General features: G+C 36.8%; 1 protein-coding gene and 2 long non-coding RNA genes across 17 annotated transcripts in view; 1 reads left to right on the top strand and 2 right to left on the bottom strand.

Moving 5' to 3' along the window:
- The window catches only part of LOC105499519 (uncharacterized), a 195,466-nt gene extending 193,509 nt beyond the window's left edge, over positions 1-1,957 (bottom strand). For 4 of the 5 annotated variants that reach the window (XR_011610262.1, XR_011610261.1, XR_011610264.1 and 1 more), the window contains exons 1-2: positions 1,869-1,957; positions 967-1,089 (exon numbers count right to left, since the gene is read on the bottom strand). This is a non-coding gene — a long non-coding RNA (uncharacterized lncRNA). The remainder of the gene's footprint in view (positions 1-966; positions 1,090-1,868) is intronic. The other variant, XR_011610263.1, reaches the window with a different exon arrangement.
- The window catches only part of LOC105468968 (titin), a 272,665-nt gene that overhangs the window by 10,515 nt on the left and 242,110 nt on the right, over positions 1-20,040 (top strand). For 10 of the 11 annotated variants that reach the window (XM_071073842.1, XM_071073841.1, XM_071073840.1 and 7 more), the window contains exons 7-27: positions 1,913-2,243; positions 2,613-2,765; positions 3,613-3,753; positions 4,945-5,070; positions 6,317-6,454; positions 7,042-7,179; positions 7,660-7,797; positions 11,016-11,309; positions 11,414-11,536; positions 12,799-13,080; positions 13,337-13,402; positions 14,044-14,302; positions 14,506-14,569; positions 14,681-14,896; positions 15,814-15,956; positions 16,891-17,096; positions 17,635-17,868; positions 17,979-18,223; positions 19,136-19,407; positions 19,527-19,691; positions 19,794-19,962. In XM_071073842.1, the coding sequence (XP_070929943.1) occupies positions 1,913-2,243; positions 2,613-2,765; positions 3,613-3,753; positions 4,945-5,070; positions 6,317-6,454; positions 7,042-7,179; positions 7,660-7,797; positions 11,016-11,309; positions 11,414-11,536; positions 12,799-13,080; positions 13,337-13,402; positions 14,044-14,302; positions 14,506-14,569; positions 14,681-14,896; positions 15,814-15,956; positions 16,891-17,096; positions 17,635-17,868; positions 17,979-18,223; positions 19,136-19,407; positions 19,527-19,691; positions 19,794-19,962 (3,903 nt within the window). The remainder of the gene's footprint in view (positions 1-1,912; positions 2,244-2,612; positions 2,766-3,612; positions 3,754-4,944; positions 5,071-6,316; positions 6,455-7,041; positions 7,180-7,659; positions 7,798-11,015; positions 11,310-11,413; positions 11,537-12,798; positions 13,081-13,336; positions 13,403-14,043; positions 14,303-14,505; positions 14,570-14,680; positions 14,897-15,813; positions 15,957-16,890; positions 17,097-17,634; positions 17,869-17,978; positions 18,224-19,135; positions 19,408-19,526; positions 19,692-19,793; positions 19,963-20,040) is intronic. The other variant, XM_011772102.3, reaches the window with a different exon arrangement.
- On the bottom strand, positions 17,133-19,139 carry LOC105499513 (uncharacterized). The gene is made up of 2 exons (XR_011610267.1): positions 18,347-19,139; positions 17,133-17,258 (listed from the first exon to the last, which is right to left on the bottom strand). It is a non-coding gene; the product is annotated as an uncharacterized lncRNA (long non-coding RNA).

The following is a 20,040-nucleotide window of genomic DNA, read 5'->3' as shown; positions in this document are numbered from 1 at the left end:
AATTTCTTGAGGAGATAACAACCTAACTATATTTTAAAACCCAAGCCTAAGGATCATTTAGAATCATGGAGTGTTCCTGATCCCATGGAGCATTTTGACCATCTTAGTAGTTTTGAAAGTTCATTAATAACCATCCAAATTGCCCCCAAATTTTGCTTTCAAATAATTAAGAAATAAAATGCCAATTTGCAGAGAAAATAATGGTTATCAAAAATAGACTACTTTCTAAATATCTCCTAGTTTAATCTTGAAAGGCAAACATATTTCATTGAATAAGGTGCATTGTATCTTGCTGTGACCAGGTGATTATTTTTTATTGTAAGTGCAGAAATAAGCACTCTCCTATAATGACCAAAATTACAATGATTTTCACAGTTATGGGCTTACCTGTGACCTGCTGTTAATCAGTCATGTCATGCTAATCTTGTCTTTTAACTGTTTTCGAATTAAACCCATTTACTAAGTACAGCAAGAACAAGGCACAGGCTGAAACTTAAAAGTGCATGTCTCTTTGCTTTTCTTCAGTTAGTGGAAACCACACATTATTCTAACTTGGTTTTGGTTATATTTCGAAGGCAGTCGTGTTCAGAAAAGAGACTTGTTCCCTAGATTTTCCTTTAGTTTGATTACGATTTCATTTACAAAATGTAAATGGATTTTCACACAAAAAAAGCCCTTCCTCGAGAAAATAAACATTTCTTCGTGAAACCAGTTAATGTTGTAATGTACTGTTAAGGTACTCTGTAAGTTACAGAAAATATCAACTGTACCTTGAGCTTAATTAGAATAATCATTTCATTTATGATCAGTGTAAGCTAAATATCCTAGATAGTGACAGAATGTATTTATAAACAATTTCTTATATGCAGAATTAATAAAATGCAATGATAGGGCAATACTGCCACCTAGAGAGGAAAATGTAATAAGCCTTATTAAGAATTAAATTAGTTTTGAAAAAAATTTTACCTTACAATAGTAGTCCAATCCCCAGAATTATTGCTATAGATCAGAAATAGTCTTTTTTGGCCATCAGTGCTGGGATTTAGCACCCATATTCTTCAACTGATGCTACTTGCACTTTGGATACATCTAAAAAGCAAACAATGAAAACTATTCTGGAAGAAGCAACTTTATCAATTTAACGAAAAATCACAGAATCATTAGTTTTTAAATTAGTCAATTCCCACAATAACTCTAAAGATATTTAAAATAAGTCCAGAGTGCAATACAAGGAGGGCGTGTGCAAACAAATACGGAGGAAATTAAAAGTAGCTGTCCACAAACACTTTAGCTAAAGCAGCAATTTGCAAAGTGCACTGCACAACCTATATCCAGCAACATGCTGCAGAAAGCTTCCTGAGAATGTGTCCTCCTGTCCTGGAAATTCACAAGGCATACTGACATAGTAAAGGCTGTGGGAAGTCCTGCAAGGGGGGGAGGGGGGAGGCTTAAGCTGCTTAGTCAAGAGTGGCACAAACATTTTGATTACAAAAACCTTTCTTCTTATAACACCTATTTGACATCCTCTAACCCCCCAGAATTGAAATACAGAGATGAACTGGGAATACAGAGGTTGCTGGATTTGACATGTCTTGTCTTTGGCTGCATATTAAAGAAGTAGATTTTTCTGTTGTGATTTTTTTTTTTTTTTAATGTGAGAAGGTGCAAGGCACAAAATCCCCAGCTTATTTGGAATTAAAGCTGATTCTCTTACAGGGTTACAGCATATAAGAATAGGTTTATTGAGATTTAAAACAGATTACTTCCAAGTACATTATTTACCCTCTGAATAGGTTATGGAGGCACACATTTTAAAACTCTGCCTTAAAGCACTTCCAGATTTTCATCCATGATTCACATCCAATTACCTCTACTTGCTTTGACATTCTTGACCTCTGCCTTTGGTTTTCAGGTCCGTGTCTCCGGCAGCAAGAATCTCCACATCCCCCATCAGGTCTGTTAGGTCTCCATTGCTCATGCGTAAGACTCAGGCATCCACCATGGCCACAGGTCCCGAAGTGCCACCCCCTTGGAAGCAAGAGGGCTACGTGGCCTCCTCATCTGAGGCTGAGATGAGAGAGACAACGCTGACAACCTCTACTCAGATCAGGACAGAAGAGAGATGGGAAGGGAGATACGGTATCCAGGAGCAAATGACCATCAGTGGCGCTGCGGGTGCTGCCGCCAGTGTGTCGGCCAGTGCTACCTACGCAGCAGAGGCTGTTGCCACTGGTGCTAAAGAGGTACTGTCAGAATGGTTTTGTTTTTCCTTATTGCACATTCTAGTTTCTCCAAGTGGATTTCTGCCAGAAACTCAGTCTGTATAAATTGGAGGAAAAATGCATATGAACATAAAAATATAGCAGCAACTGAAGACCAAATTCAGTAGTCATGCTTTGTAAAACCATTTTTAATTAGGACAAAAGCTCCAATCTGTGAAGTTTCCATAAAGTACAGGGTTTAATGATACAGCCTCTATATTTCTTGGCAATAATAAATGCTTATATATGAGTGTATTTTGCTCTAGGTAGCTCAGTTTTGCAGTATGCTGTTTTATTTTCTACTGGGCATGTCATTTTAAAAAGTAATCTACTTGGTCATTTCTAATCTAGGTGAAACAAGATGCTGACAAAAGTGCAGCTGTTGCGACTGTTGTTGCTGCCGTTGATATGGCCAGAGTGAGAGAACCAGTGATCAGCGCTGTAGAGCAGACTGCTCAGAGGACAACCACGACTGCTGTGCACGTCCAACCTGCTCAAGAACAGGTACGTGTGAGGCTGCCATGAGGCACCCGCAGAGCCGCGTCCTTCAGTGCACATTTACTCAACCACCATCCACTGAGCTTTGCACGCAGCAGTGCTCAATTCATTCTGAAGACAGCCTTGAGTCCAGCAGGGCCCAGACTTTTAGAACTTTCTGAGCAAAAGGTGGTCTGAGATACCAAAGGTGTTGACAATGTGAACATCAGAAGAGCAGCGTAGGCCAGAAATACCTGGGCTATATGAGCAGGCGAAAGTCAACTATGGTATTCAAGGTAGGCAAAGGGTGGCCAGAGAAACAGAGAGCAGTCAATTCCAGAACTCAGTCACTGCACACACTGGACGTGGAAACTACTATTTCAGGGCAGGCATTACATTTCTCTAAGTTTCCCCAAAGGACTTTTGTTTTTACTTTTCTCAAAACAAACATGACACTTGATTCATAGCTAGAACAGTGTTATAAATCCAGGATAATGTCCCACCTCGTATTTGAATAGATCTTCTGTTATAGTTTAAAATCATTCCAGCTTTCCTCCTTACCTCTCTTGTGTGACATTTATGTCTAGATCCTGACAGATTATTGTAACTTTTTTCTTTTTTGAGACAGAGTCTCGCTCTGTCGCCCAGGCTGGAGTGCAGTGGCATGATCTCGGCTCACTGCAGCCTCCACCTCCTGGGTTTGAGTGATTCTTGTGCCTCAGTCTCGTGAGTAGCTGGGATTACAGGTGTGCGCCACCACACCCAGCTAATTTTTGTATTTTTTAGTAGAAGATTTCACCATGTTGGCCAGGCTGGTCTTGAACTTTTTATGTAAGATGCATTAAAGTGTTTTCTTCCTTTCCTCTATGAAAAGCAGGTGAGAAAGGAGGCGGAGAAGACTGCTGTAACTAAGGTAGTAGTGGCCGCCGACAAAGCCAAGGAACAAGAATTAAAATCAAGAACCAGAGAAGTAATTACCACAAAGCAAGAGCAGATGCACGTAACTCATGAGCAGGTGAAAATGGTTTTCTATTTAAAATTCACTGAGGTTCTTACAGGGGTCAACACAGATAATCACCTTTACCATGAAGAGTGTTGTTTTTTGGGCCATATGGTTGTTAGCATGCTAATAAAATCCCCTTGTTGTATGTGTAAATTTCTGGGTACTGGATACCAAAGTTTGGTAGTGTCCCTGAATGCTCCCCTTATGAGTATGAAAAAGAACTCTGTGAACATACACCAGGGATCTCACCACATTGATCTGGGGATGTAAGTATATGACTATATAGGGAGAGGACAGATGGGTAAAACCAGGAGGAAGAAATCAATGCTGAGGCAGGAATGGGGAAAAGTGGAGGAGACACTGAACTCACTTTGCTTTAGGAATCTTAGCAACTGCTTCCTGGCTACTTGGGAAGACATTTACACATGAGTTTGAAGTGGAATGGACAGCATAGCCTTAACAAGCCAAATGACCAGAAAAGGTGAAAAGGACAGCCCCATGGTTGGCAGCATTTGGGGACAGATTGGGAAAGGCCAGTTAGTAAAGCTCTTGGCCAATGGAACCAGTTGTCAGTTGGGTGGTTTGAGAAGATGAACTTTCAAGTCTCTTTCAGCCTTGAGATTCTGTGTTTCAGTGATGAGATATTTGAGAACAGCACAGAGGCAAATGGAGAAAACTGTCCCCCTATACACGCATATAACTTAGATGCCCAGATGGAAACAGCATTCTTCACAGTATTTAGGAAAATTGACAAGACAAAATTATTGTATAAATGCAGATTATAAATTATCCGTGCTTGATTTCTCACATGGAAAATAAAAAGATCAGACAAAATTACTTCTAAAGCTTTCCATTCTGATATATATTCTAAGATTACCTTTAGATGACAGAATTAGTACAGAATAATATTGCCATAGATCTATTTGTAAAAATTGGAAGTCATTTTAAAGAAGACTACAATTCTCCTGTTCAAAACAAAGTGTTGAATTAAACTTTGTTTTCTCTAAGCAGCCTACATAATGTACAGTTGAGGGAGAGAAAGAGCATGATCTTATTTATGAACATGAGATTATTTATTTTATTTAGTGACATCTCCAGAAAAGGGATTTTACATCTTCAAATCCCTATGTTGTTATATTTAATAAACACCATATCATTTCATTGGGCATCAGGAAATAAAGTTTTTTTAATCATTGTTTGCAGATAAGAAAAGAAACTGAAAAAACATTTGTACCAAAGGTAGTAATTTCGGCAGCTAAAGCCAAAGAACAAGAAACTAGAATTTCTGGAGAAATTACTACGAAACAAAAACAAGTAACTCAAGAAACAGTAAGTTCGATTTTCTAAATATTTTGTAGTTCGTTGACAATATCACATTACAGCCAGCTGCAGGTAGCTTATAACTGAAACCCACAAATGGAGAAGTCTTTTGTTGTATATTTTTTGTTATTGTTCCTCTATGTCTAGCATTGAAACTCAAGATGGAAATTATGTTCACATTGCACTATTTTCCACTCACTTGATCAGTTTTCAGGAGACTGTCTACAGAACAGTTTAGGGCACATCTATGAACTTTCTAGACCATACATGAATGGATGATAGATATCATGCCAATCCAGTTACCCACCGGGACAGTCGGTTTCTTTGTGCATAGCCTAAGCCCTCAGTCACTTAGATTGTAATGCACAAACTTTACATAGTTGTAAGACACATCATGTGTGTGCACATGCACACAAACACACACACACACACATACATCAGCCATAAACACCCCAAATAAATAGCAAGGGAAAGTGAGGAAATGCCAGACATCGGCGAAAACGAATACTTCCTAAAAAAAAAAAAAAAAAAAAAAAAAACCTTCAAATCATGATTGATAAACAGTGACCTAGAAGCGTTTGCTGCTGTTGTGCCCTAGAGCTGTGTAAGGACAATCTCAGTATCATTAAAATCCACATCTCTCCCGTATGTGAAATCAAGCCTTTAAGTGTCAGGAGAGAGGCATTTATCTGAATTCTTCCATGTTGAAGAGGGCACCTGTGCTCATCCTCCTTGAACTCAAGCTCTTTGCTGGTCTTAGAGCTACTTTCTTCAAAGGTCCAGTTGAGAACCCTGTACACTTAAAAGGCTGACCAGAGGCTGCTGACTGAATTTCCCTCTCCTTACTGTGAGTGAGACACTTTGAATGTAGCAAGAACCCTACTTGGCATAATCAAAGGCATAGAAATCCCCATGGCCATTGCAATGCTGGTGACTGGCAAGTTCAGCTGGCCTATAGTTTTCCAGCCACTTGTCAGCAGCCAACCACCAGGATCGCTAACATGTCAACATGTCTCAAGATGAGATTATTTTCAGTTCTAGGACAATTTGCTAAGGAGCATGTGGGCAGAAAAGAAGACCATACCTCAGGAAAGCAGTCTATGTCTGAAGCACAAGTGTAGGCCCCTAAAATGGAAATCTGACATTTTATCTTTCACCACTAAGCATTCTCTATTTTCCTGAATGTTTCAAGGATGTCGTGCCATTTCTTTTGTATCTTTTGAAACTCAAATCTTTATTTTACTCTAAAAATCAGATAAGACAGGAAACTGAGATAACTGCTGCATCCATGGTGGTAGTTGCCACTGCAAAGTCCACAAAACTAGAAACAGTCCCGGGAGCTCAAGAAGAAACTGCCACACAACAAGATCAAATGCACCTAAGTCATGAAAAGGTGATGACTTCCTGCCAATGTGAAAGTCACTCTTGCACCATTTCATTTGCAAATCACCTACATTTCCATCATGGATCTTAATCATCACTTCTTCACTTTCACCTCTTCTTATAATGCAAATAGAAAATTTCTTTCCCCACACAGCTACCTTTCACCGCCAATTCATTCCTAACTTTCAGACATTCTTTGGCTTGTTACTAATATAATATAATAATTCACTTTAATATCTTCCTATTGAAGCAGATGTCTGTAAATAAGTCAATTCATAATACAAAAAAATGTGCTATTTACAGTGCTATTGAAATGTCTTATAGATTATACTTTTTAAAATGTGAAAAATACAAAAGAGCACTCATTAGTCTTTTATTGTTAATCACATTTTTTTCTTTTAAACTGGACTTATTGTTTAGATATTTTTGCCAGTGAAACAGTATGGATGATCAAAGCAGCTCAAATGATATATTTTAGTGTAATTAAAATTTCCTTGAATAGGAAGAAATTTTGCCTCCTTTCTTTTTGATTTATGTTTCTTTTATTAAAGACTTATGGAATTAATGACTATTTTCTTACTTTTTGTGTGTGATCAGATAATGAAGGAAACTAGGAAAACAGTTGTACCTAAAGTCATAGTTGCCACACCCAAAGTCAAAGAACAAGATTTAGTATCAAGAAGTAGAGAAGGCATTACTACCAAAAGAGAACAAGTTCAAATAACTCAGGAAAAGGTGAATACAGATATTTGAGCTGTGAAAAGTTCATCTTTAAACTAATTTCTAGTAAACTATTAACTACATTGTGGTATGAATTATTAATCTGTATTTGCCTTTTAAAACCCCTAACTAAAAACAAAACGGTAAATATGCAACTGATTATCATTAATTTTATCTGCACATTTGATTTTCATCCTCGGTAACATTTATAATTCATTTTATTCACCATTATTCTTTGCATGAAGATTAGCATTTTTTAGCTTAATTTTTAAAAAGCGACATAGGGACTCATCTAGAGGTTTTTAAATAGCTAACATTTCTAAGTTTTGTGATTCACAGTCAGTATATGTAGACATTGCCAGGTGAAAGTTAATTTCTCTTGTGTATTTAACCCTGAATAACCGTCTTGCATCACCATGAGGAAGCGGGAAGGGTCATACTATGTGTGTTCGAAGCCCTGTTCAACTTAAATCTTGATTTTACTGTAATAATCAGATGAGAAAGGAAGCTGAGAAAACTGCCTTGTCTACAATAGCAGTTGCTACTGCTAAAGCCAAAGAACAAGAAACAATACTGAGAACTAGAGAAACTATGGCTACTAGACAAGAACAAACCCAAGTTACCCATGGAAAGGTGACTATTGTTGTTCCAAGTGTGAAATCCCCTATTATAATACATTAATACCACATATCATGTGAAATTCCTTATAATAATACATTAATATCAAATCTCTGAATTTCTTATGTATGAGTCACTATTAACCGAATTTATTTTTTAGACAATTAAATAATTGGAAACTAAAAAAGATTTATTGTTAATATTACTACACATCCCTTTCTCCACTTACCTCTTCGCCATTATTTTCAACATTTTATTAACATCTGGGAATCTTCCAGAAGTTGATTAAAATTGCATGCAGGCTAATTTTAAGAGGCCCATGAACATTTTTTAAAACACAAAGTTGTATAAGTAAATGATGACTCTTAATCACTGTCAAGAAGATATGTGTTTTGAGGGGTCATAAATTCAGTATATTATGTTATGGAGTATGGACTTATTTCAGTAAATTACCCATAATTTTCTTTGTATGAAACTTTATCTTTTTTCCCTCCTGTAAATATCACAGGAGAAGATAAGCTGAAAAAATTATAATGCCTGCTGTAGCAGCTCCCACTAAAGCTAAACAAGATGCATATTAAAATCTAGAGAAGGAAGTATCCAAACAGAACAATTACACATAAGCCATGAAAAGATTACTGTATCTATTTGTAGCTATGAAATATCCATGAATTAAACTGTTTCCCATGACTATCATTTACTCCAAATGAGCCATTTACCTAATTGTATTCTTTATTGCTAATATACCACTTGAAAATTAGCAACTAAAGTTTCCCCATTTCATTAGCAGGATGGCCTGAATCCTATTTGTATTTCCCTCAATGTCATTTTCTAACTCTACATCTTTTTTTTTTCTAAGACATGATTTAAGATAAACTTTTTAAACCTTTACTCAAGTCTAACATTTAATGGCATATCAGCCTTACAGAAGTCTCATAAATCATAGAAATTCCACTATGCAACATACTTCATGAGTGATTAACTTTTTATTTTTGTTTCCATTCAAATTTTGTCATGAATTCACTATCTTATTCTTGTTAAAAAATAGCTAAGGATGGAAGCTGAGAAAATTTTTATACCTAAAGTAGTAGTTACCACTGCAAAATCTGCTGAATCAGCCGCACCGCCAACAACTAGAGAAGTATTTCCTGTTAAACAAGAACAAATACATCTTTTCCAAGAAGAGATGAAAACTGATGCAATGGAGGTGACAAGTATTGTTTCATCCCATTTCATCATCAACTCTCATAACTTTTCATCCGTCATGAATTGTGCTTCCAGTGTTCCATTCAATTGCTTGACTGATCAATAAAACATTAGAGATGGTTAGGTTCAGTCCATCCTCCAGTTGAACAGTGAGCATTTCTAGTAGTGAAAAGTCAGACTATATAATACTCTTCTTTATGTCTCCTAAATTTATTCTCAGCATTTACCTGGTATGAACTGGTATATTCTAGTCCAATTTGTCTTCCTGCTTCTCTAGGTTACAAACATGAGAGATATCAAAGTCCACTAAGAAATAAAAGCAGTTACCAGCGTACTCATTTGTAGTCCACCAATAAGTGTGTGTATATAAATTTGATATACAATAATTCAAGGAAAAAACAGACAGATGTTTCCTCAATTTAAAATATTCTACCATGATTAAGATTTTTCCATATGTTTAAAATTAAGAACAAAATTTAAATATTTCAGTTGTGTGATATTTAGTCAAATGACAGTTTCTTTGACAGTTTCTTTTATCATTGTTAAAATAAAATTAAGACTTAACCTGACTACTTCATATCAGACTGGCTAAAAGTTTCAAATGAGATATGGTGGAAATGTGATCACTCTACAATCAAAATAATATATATTTATTTAGTGTTATCTGTCGAAGATGAACATTTTAAAACGTCTAGACAATTAAAGTCAGCTCATTGCCAATATAGTTTTTAAAAAAGAAACAAATAAATGGACAAACTTAACTCACCTAAGCCTCATGTATATTTTATGTTTTCTTCTGAGATGATGCAATCTAAAGTGAAGATGGTATTTGCAGTCCTTTGAGGCAGATGAAATTGTTTGTGTCTTCCTAAAAGGAAGCCCTGGATAAAGCCCATGATCACTAAAGACCCAATTCTATCTCAGAAAAATCTCATTTATATCTTAAATAGTTCAGAGAACAATTTTTAAAGATATACAGGTAGCATAGTTGAAGAATGTTTCCGATGCATTCTAGATTCTATTCACAGATATAGAAAACTGAACATTAATAAAATTTTCCAATCTTACTTTTAAAAAGCACTGGATGAACATGGCTATGTGATTTTTGTGGTGTGCTGTTTCCAAGTATCACATAGAATCATAATATCTAAGCCACATCAGCTAGTTTGCCTTCTTTAGAAGAGAAACCGCTCTGCAAATTTTATTTCCATTTATGTTCATCAGACTCAGAAACAAGAAAATAATATTTGTTTCATTCTTTGCTTTAACTCTCCATAATAATGAAAGTAAATTAAACACCAATGTGAAAGGTTGTTCTCTTGAATCCAAACATGATAACACTTTCATTTTAATCACAATATTTTCATTTGCACGGGGTTCTCTTTGTCATCTGTGTGTTTTGAGACAGGTATTTTCTAATAGATTAAACAAATCTTACCCTTAGGGAATCATAAGTAAATTCATATGCTCACTCTGTGTTTATGAGCTTTCATGTTATGTCCGATTTGCATGCAACCATGTAACTCTGTAGTTACTGATTTTTCTGGATGGGATGATGATGGTATTCGAGTGCACTTATATCACCACTGTCATTGCATTAACCTCAGACTAAATGGTCAACAAGATAATAAAAATAATCAGTGAGGAGAACCAGCTCCAAAATTCTGATTTTCCAATTGCTGATTGACTCTCTGCCTGGAAAAATTCTACAAAATGTCAAAATCTCCTTATGATTTTATGGTCATATTGTGATTGTCCTATGTTGTGTCTATGTGATTTAATGTCTAGTATAATTAAGCAGGTGTACAGAGAGTGGATCTAAATCGATGTCTGTACAATATAATAATCAATGAAATAGTCCCTAAAAGTGTTTCTGAGATACATTTCTAGACACATTAACACTGCTGTATAACGTGGATGCCATATACCTATCACGCCTTTAGCCATTTGCCTGTCCTGATGCCTAGGAGATGTTCCAGCCTCATCTTTGTATTCCTGTGTATTAACTCTGGAACCCTTGTCTCTAGGTGGATGTTGGAAAAAAGGCTGAAGCTGTAGCAACAGTTGTTGCTGCAGTAGACCAAGCCCGAGTCAGAGAGCCCAGAGAGCCTGGGCGTCTTGAAGAATCCTATGCTCAGCAGACCACTTTGGAGTACGGATATAAGGAACGCATTTCCGCCGCAAAGGTAGCTGAGCCTCCCCAACGTCCAGCCTCAGAACCCCACGTTGTCCCTAAAGCAGTCAAGCCTGTAGTAATCCAGGCTCCTTCTGAGACTCATATCAAAACTACTGATCAAATGGGAATGCACATATCATCACAGGTGAGTCTATACCTGCTGATTTTTCACCTTGTTCATGGTAAAGCAAGCCTCACTGCTGTGGTCATTGGTGATCAATGGTATCACTGAGTTTCATTTCAATGCAGATCAAGAAAACTACAGATCTAACAACGGAAAGATTAGTCCATGTGGATAAACGCCCCCGCACAGCGAGCCCTCACTTTACTGTTTCAAAAATTTCTGTTCCTAAGACAGAACATGGATATGAGGTAAGAAGTTACAGAGCATGATACAGAAATGTTTAAAGGAAATAAGTATCTAACCTGTGAAATAGAGCATCTTTAGAGTAGGCCAATGGAGGCTTTTTTTGGTGATATGTGTGTGTGTGTGTGTGCATTCACAGTGGGCCCAGATGCCCTAAATTTTTGATTTCTGAAACTTGCCCAGGAGAGTGAGCGTAGAGTCACAAGTGGTTATCTTATACCTCTGAGGAGACACAAATCCACACAGGCTTCTCTCTAGTTCACATTTCGGGGACAGCTCAAACTCAATTGTTTTACTATTGTTCTGATGATTTTGTGAAAGTAGTATATTACACAGCATAGTTTTACTTATGCTGTGAGACATTTCAGAGTAACTTAACTGCGAATGTGTTTCAATAATAAAGACAGGCATTGAGAAATCATATATTTATATACTCAATATAGCAAGATGGAGAGGTGGTACTATATGGTGGTTGGGTTGGATTGTGGAATCAAATAGCTCTGGATTAGTGCCCTATCTTCCCCCTTATAACCTCTGTCATCAGGAGAAAGTAAATGTACATGTAAAATGCAAGTAAAAAGTATATAAAAACCTTAACAAGTTGTCAGCATGTAATAAATCCTTTATATTAATCACGATTGTTATCATACATATCCAAGAAATAGAACCCAAACCTTCTATGGTTTCAAAGAACTGTAAGTTACATATAATGCCTGTATTCAATTTAGTCCCAAATTACAAAACAAATAACCATAGACCGCAACAGAATAAAAGCAGTAAGGAAACCTTTAAAATATTTTGTCTGAATGTCTCCATGTTCACCTTTCACATAGATTTGTGGCTAAAACTCAAATGTACTATTGCAAAGTAGTTCTTAGGAATTTACCAACAATTTCAATAATTTCTTAATTTTGAATCTCCCACTGTGGCATATTCGAAAGTGGCATTCATCGGAATGGTCAAGTGAAAATTCATGACTAAGCTTTAGAAGACGCCGTCCTTTTATGATAAAAGCTGTAAAATAAGGAGTTCTGAATACAACTCTTTAAAAAAGATATTTCAAATTTGTTTTACAAACTAACAGGCATGACAAGGAGCTTTATAATTGGCTTATCTCTAATGGACTTTTAATTAACTGTGTGATAATGAGTGATAACGAGAACATTAAAAAACGGACCTTATAGAAATAGGCTGAGACTCAGTCCGAGAGGGTTAGCCATCTGAGAATGGTTAAGTGACTTTATTTTCTGACTCTGTTTCCATGTAGGCATCAATAGCCGGTAGTGCTATTGCCACATTACAAAAAGAGTTGTCAGCCACATCTTCTGCTCAGAAGATCACCAAATCGGTGAAGGCTCCTACTGTGAAGCCCAGTGAGACTAGAGTAAGGGCAGAGCCCACACCCTCGCCACAGTTCCCCTTCGCTGACATGCCAGATACTTACAAGAGTCAAGCTGGCGTTGAGGTGAAAAAGGAAGTAGGGGTGAGCATCACTGGCGCCACCGTCCGTGAAGAGCGCTTTGAAGTACTGCACGGGCGCGAAGCCAAGGTTGGTCACTGGTTACCTGCTGTTGCTTGGCCCATTCCCATTGAGCAGGGCCAGGTGGTTGGCTAGTTTGTACTAAAAAGTAGCCAGCGGAGTCTTGCCTTTCTCCTTTACCACGCTAAGACTTGATTTTTGTGGAGCACAGTATGGGTCAGAGATCATTTTCTCAAATTATTTTTATAATGTGGCATGAGCTAAGAGTTTATGAGATTTCCCTTAATTTCATGAGCATTTTGTAATATAATTTGTAAAAATCTAGGTAACAGAAACAGCAAGAGTACCAGCACCTGTTGAAATTCCTGTTACTCCACCAACTTTGGTCTCGGTGAGTAAAGAAGTTGATTATGTTGGACCCTATTCATATCTGCTCAAATCATTTTAATACATTTTTGAAAAGATCAGTTTCTCAAATTAATACAAAATGACGTTAGTGAGCATACAGATGCTCATTTTAAGACCATATTTGACCATATTGGCAAGGAAGAGGGGAATTCTATGGGGTACATCATTCATGGATTCAAAAGATTTAATGCGCTTCTCATATGCAAAAGGCATTATTGCAGGAGCTGTGGAGACATAAAGACCAATCCATCCCTCCATCCCTCTTTGAAATATTTTCTTTGCCATCAGAGAAAATGTACATAAACGAGCATAATAAAATATATAAGGTGATAAGCACCACAACAGAGGGAGAATCCATGGGAGGGATAGATTCATTCCAGTTGGTGATACCATGGCAAAGCTTTGTTGAACAGGTAGCATTTGCTATTGAGCCTTACAGCTCTTTACTAATATATTAGTATATTACATAAATATTAGTCTCTCTACTACTATTTCTGGAGTCCTGATTAAAAGGCCATTTTGTGGCAGTTGAAATGTGTAAGCTCAAACTCCACATTTGTTACAAAACAGAAATGATTAATGAATATGCACACGTATCATTATTTATTTTTCTTCTCTCTTCAGGGCTTAAAAAATGTGACAGTCATAGAAGGTGAATCTGTCACCTTGGAGTGCCACATCTCTGGATACCCATCCCCGACAGTGACATGGTACAGGGAAGACTACCAAATCGAAAGTTCCATTGACTTCCAGATAACCTTCCAGAGTGGAATCGCTCGTCTTATGATTCGCGAAGCGTTTGCGGAAGACAGCGGGCGATTTACCTGCAGTGCTGTTAACGAGGCTGGAACCGTCAGCACATCCTGCTATCTGGCTGTGCAGGGTTAGTGGCCACCCCTCCCACAGTCCTAATGCACATGCCATCACTTTCATGTGACATTCTTTTCCACAATACGGTTTCTGCGCACCTTGAAATGATGTCCCTTTTTGGAACTGGGGGGGAGATTATATGGTCAATTTAACTGTCAGCGCTAAGCGGGGTCACTAAACATCTCATGTCAATGAGAAACTTTTGTCTTCTTTTAGTGTCAGAAGAATTTGAAAAGGAAACCACAGCCGTGACTGAGAAATTTACCACAGAAGAGAAACGGTAAAACATTTTGCTAATTAGTAGCTGTTCTAGTACAGTTTTGACTTTCAGCCCCGTCAGTATTGGCAAATTGCAACTCAGAAACTAATATGAGGCGAATTCTCTTTCCAGCTTTGTTGAGTCAAGAGATGTGGTTATGACTGATACTAGCATCACAGAGGAACAAGCAGGGCCTGGAGAACCTGCTGCGCCTTACTTTATTACAAAACCAGTGGTCCAGAAACTGGTGGAAGGTGGGAGCGTGGTGTTTGGATGCCAAGTTGGTGGCAACCCAAAGCCCCATGTGTACTGGAAAAAATCTGGTGTTCCTCTGACCACTGGATACAGGTATTTTGATGGCTGAATATAGAGTTCTCTGCGACTTGTATAATATTTGCATGAAGCCTAGAGTAGAATTTACTTACCCCACCGACCCTGAGCGTAGGCTCTTTCATTGTGGAGCCATCTTTGTTTTGAGGTATTTTTACATTTTTTGTGCAAAGTCTTCTAAGAAATAAAGCTATGTGACAAAAGTGGATGGAAGATATATTTATTTACATTATAGTTTAATTCATTGAGGTTGTGAAAGTAGAGAAAATATGGATTTTCACACATACACACTTCCAGAAAAGATTTGAGACAACTTTCAATAAAAACATGTAATAACTAAGTGACTAAAAGATAGAAGAATAGGGGCCATGTAATGAAGAAGAAAGCTAGTTATGCACAAAAATCTATGCTACTAATTTTTCTTCAATTCAATACGAAATTTAGCTCTGAATATTTTGCAACTTAAGATAAAAAGAGCAACCTGGTAATCTAAAAATGTAGGTGCCATACCTTAATAATAATAAATATAATGTACCAGAGAGTTAATACTGAAATATTTAAAGGTATTTATTGTTTTAATTATTCATTTGATATCTGAATGAAATAATGAACAAAATAACAAACGAAGAGAAAATACCTGTTGTTTAAGTGACCTGATCATTTGCTAATGTAAACACCAAAAACCACTTAATTTCATGACTGATTCTAGCAATAAATATTCTTTAAAATGAATATTTTAACTTATTGGGCCCTAATTACTCATGTTCTTGCATTTTTCTCAATTTTCAGCAATCTTATAATCTATTGTGGAGCTTAGTCTTATGTTTAGGGTCATTGAATTTATACCACAGATCCGCTCACAGATAAGTCCAATTATTTTACCCACAGAAGGGTTGTTTATAACTGATTTTTCAATTTTGTACATTTACCTAAAGATACAAAGTGAGTTACAACAAACAAACCGGCGAATGCAAGCTAGTAATTTCTATGACTTTTGCTGATGATGCTGGAGAATACACTATTGTTATTCGTAATAAGCATGGAGAAACTTCTGCATCTGCTTCCTTGCTTGAAGAAGGTAAGTGCAACTGTAGTTTCTACGTGCATGATAAGATCTGAAATACAAGGAGATAGCAGTGCTGTCCGTTTGCTGAAAAACCTGTTGCCATTTACTGGTTCTGATATTTTGCCCCAGTGTCTTTGCCTCAGTTGTATGGAAAATGTTTTAGACCACATGGCCTCAAAAACTATACTGGCATTAAACTTCTGAGGTTCTAGCAATAGTTTCTGTTTGGTGTGTTTGTTTCTAGGCATATCATGCCTCCGAAAATGCACAGATTCTAAATCCAGTTGCCTTCCAGGCCCAGGCAGGTAACAGTGAGCGCAATGAAAACAGTGGCAAACTGGAGAGTAGGTGCCCTGCCTCAAAGAGACAGTAGCTGTGTTGTTGCCCGGCATGCACCAGGCTGTTACCAGGCATGCACCAGGTTGTTACCAGACTCAGTGTTGCTCCTGATACTTTAAAGAAAACCTGGAAGTCAGGATTTTCAATGTTTATAACTTGAAAACAAATGCAATATCTTTCATGCTAGACTGTTCACATTTACAGTGAACTGGTTCTCACTCTGTTTCATTTGATCTACACAGTATCCCTTAGAGGAAATTACAATATTATCTTCATTTAGCCAATAAAGCACTCAAGATTCAGGAAGGTAAATGAATTGTTAAAAGCCACACGGCAGAGTAGGAAGACCTCCATGGTAGATCCCCCCAAAACTGACTGCTAATATAAAATTCTTTCTACAATTGTAGTGGCTGATTTGATTTGTTAGTGTAAGTTTGGTTTCCAAATTCCATCTAGAAAATATTGAGCACATCAAGAGTAGATATTTGGAAAATTTGGCTTTTGGTTATCAACTTTCCCCAATGTAGAGTTTAACCTGAATGCATAGTGGCATGAATGTTTTTTTAGTAAGAATATTAAAAAATTAACTTATGTTCTTAACTCTTAGCTGATTATGAGTCACTGATGAAGTCCCAGCAAGAAATGCTTTACCAGACACAAGTGACTGCATTTGTTCAAGAACCCAAAGTTGGAGAAACAGCCCCTGGATTTGTATATTCTGAGTATGAAAAAGAGTATGAAAAAGAACAAGCCTTAATTAGGAAGAAAATGGCCAAAGATACTGTAATGGTCAGAACATATGTAGAAGATCAGGTGAGTATAAAAATAATGACCAATCAACCAATTTCATAAATTATACTTTCCTTTTTTTGTTTGACATTTTCATTTTCAAGTGATGAGCTCAGGGTTAGACAACTATTAGTAGGTCAAAGTTCACTGCTGCTAAGTTTCCTTAATCTTCATGGTATGTTGCACCTGTGAGTTTAGAAATAGAGATTACATATATGCCATAAATGTGGCTTTAGAAATAGGGTTTATAATATATTAAGGAAAAGACCAATATTAGTAGAGCTAAGTTCATTAATGCCAAGATCTCTTCATCTGTATGACAAGCTAATGTAACCTCTAACCCAACTCTAACTCCTGCTTTTTTGGAAAACCTTTCTACCCAAGATGCTACAGCATTCAGTGGGAAAGATGACCATAATGCAGATTAAAACAAACAAACCAAAGTCTTCTAGATTCTTCTCCCAGCTAAAAACTTCAACAATCTAGCTCAGATACATATCCTTAAATAATTTCCATCAGTAAGGATAAGTATTTTTAACAGACCATAATCTTTTTTGCATAGGAATTCCATATTTCTTCCTTTGAAGAGAGACTTATTAAAGAAATTGAATATAGAATAATAAAGACTACATTAGAAGAACTTCTTGAAGAAGATGGAGAAGAAAAGATGGCAGTTGACATTTCTGAATCTGAAGCTGTTGAATCAGGATTTGAGTTAAGAATCAAGAATTATAGAATTCTTGAGGGGATGGGTGTCACTTTTCATTGCAAGATGTCTGGATATCCATTACCAAAGGTAAAATATAAACATTTATAATACCTCCTTGCCACAGTAAAGATACAAGTTGGTTACAGTATAACTATTTGATGTAAATTTTACTCATACATGCATGGTGTTCTTTGCAGATTGCTTGGTACAAAGATGGCAAGCGCATCAAACATGGAGAAAGATATCAAATGGACTTTCTACAAGATGGCAGAGCTAGTCTGCGTATACCTGTTGTTCTTCCAGAAGATGAAGGAATCTACACTGCATTTGCCAGCAATATTAAAGGAAATGCAATTTGCTCAGGGAAATTGTATGTGGAGCCTGCTGCACCACTTGGAGCTCCAACTTACATCCCCACACCAGAGCCAGTGAGCAGAATCAGGTAAGACTTATAATAATTTGGGTTACTTAGTATGTAAATTGTTTTCAAAACATCAAATATCTTAGTAGCAAATCGCTATTGTGTAAGAAAAAAATTGAGGGCTAAGATGGCACAGAAACTTACCAGCGGCAACACCAACAATTGCCAAGAGTTTTTATTTCTTGCCCCTGTGTAAGATGAGCAAAGAATTTTCATCAGTGTATCATACTATTTATTTTCCTAGTGCTACAGCTAATATCACAATAGCTCTTATTTGACACCTGATTTTTACAAATGTAAATTTATACAACAGCCCTGCAATAAAAAGATGACTATTATTGGTTTGGAAATAGGAACACTGAGGCCCTGGGAATCTATGAAAATTGCCTTAATTCATCCAGCCTGTAAGTGGTGGTGCCAGCATTCAAACTCCAAGTCAGTCTGGCTGCAATGTGTAGATAGAGTCTTGTTTTGCTTTGTTTTGTTTCCAAATTGATTTCTATGTTTTCCTCCTCTGAGATAAAAAATATATATTTTTTTATTTTTCCATAAATGTATTCATTTGGTTTACTTATCCAACCAACATTTATTAGGATGTTTTGGTAGTTAAATCAAAAAAGTCTAGTGACTGATTAAATCCAAGTGGTAAGGAAAAGACAGTATTGAGAATTATTCCAAGATTTTTGAACCTGGGTACCTGGATGTACTGAATGACTACCAGCCAAAATTGAGAATATAGGAAAAACATAGCTGTGGGGGCAACAATAATATATTCTATTTCAGATCTGAATGAGTTGGAGGTGCCTTCTAATACATGCAAGAAGTAAATTCTAAAATAACGTGAATAATGAATAATGAATAAGACAAAATGAAGTTTGTTTTGCTGAGTTTTCTTTAGGCCTCATGAAAGTATTGTTTGTCTTTGTTTTACAGATCTCTCTCTCCACGTTCAGTGAGCAGGTCTCCTATACGCATGTCTCCTGCACGGATGTCACCTGCAAGGATGTCTCCTGCACGGATGTCCCCTGCAAGAATGTCCCCTGGACGTAGGCTGGAGGAGACAGATGAGTCACAACTTGAGAGACTGTATAAACCAGTCTTTGTGTTAAAACCTGCTTCTTTCAAATGTTTAGAAGGGCAAACTGCCAGATTTGACTTAAAGGTTGTTGGTAGACCTATGCCAGAGACGTTCTGGTTTCATGATGGTAAGTATGACAGGTTTTTGCTCATGAATAATAAAAACACAAAAACAAGCTTATATATCTGTCTAACAATTTTTAAAAACTATTTTAAAATCTACTTTCTTTTGAACATATTTTCACAGGCCAGCAAATTGTCAATGACTATACCCATAAAGTGGTCATTAAAGAAGATGGTACTCAATCACTAATTATTGTCCCTGCCACACCCAGTGATTCTGGGGAATGGACTGTGGTTGCCCAAAACAGGGCAGGCAGATCTTCAATTTCAGTGATTTTAACTGTGGAAGGTAAAATGAGATAAAATAAAAATAAATGAATTTTCTTATCACTTGGATTATAAACAGGTATTTCAGCCTTACTCCCTCTAAATCATGACCTTTCTCTTTCAGCTGTGGAACATCAGGTAAAACCGATGTTTGTAGAAAAACTGAAAAATCTCAATGTAAAGGAAGGTTCCCGACTTGAAATGAAAGTCAGAGCTACGGGTAACCCCAACCCTGACATTGTATGGTTGAAAAACAGTGACATCATTGTGCCTCATAAATATCCCAAAATCAGGTAAGTTTGGAAATAATAAAGCTAAGCTCATTATACAAATCCAATAACCAGGGAAGCTATACTACTATATTGATGATT

Source organism: Macaca nemestrina, chromosome 11 (genome assembly GCF_043159975.1).
Source record: "Macaca nemestrina isolate mMacNem1 chromosome 11, mMacNem.hap1, whole genome shotgun sequence".
In the NCBI taxonomy this organism is placed as follows: Eukaryota; Metazoa; Chordata; class Mammalia; order Primates; family Cercopithecidae; genus Macaca; species Macaca nemestrina.
This window is presented reverse-complemented; position numbering and strand designations above follow the sequence as displayed.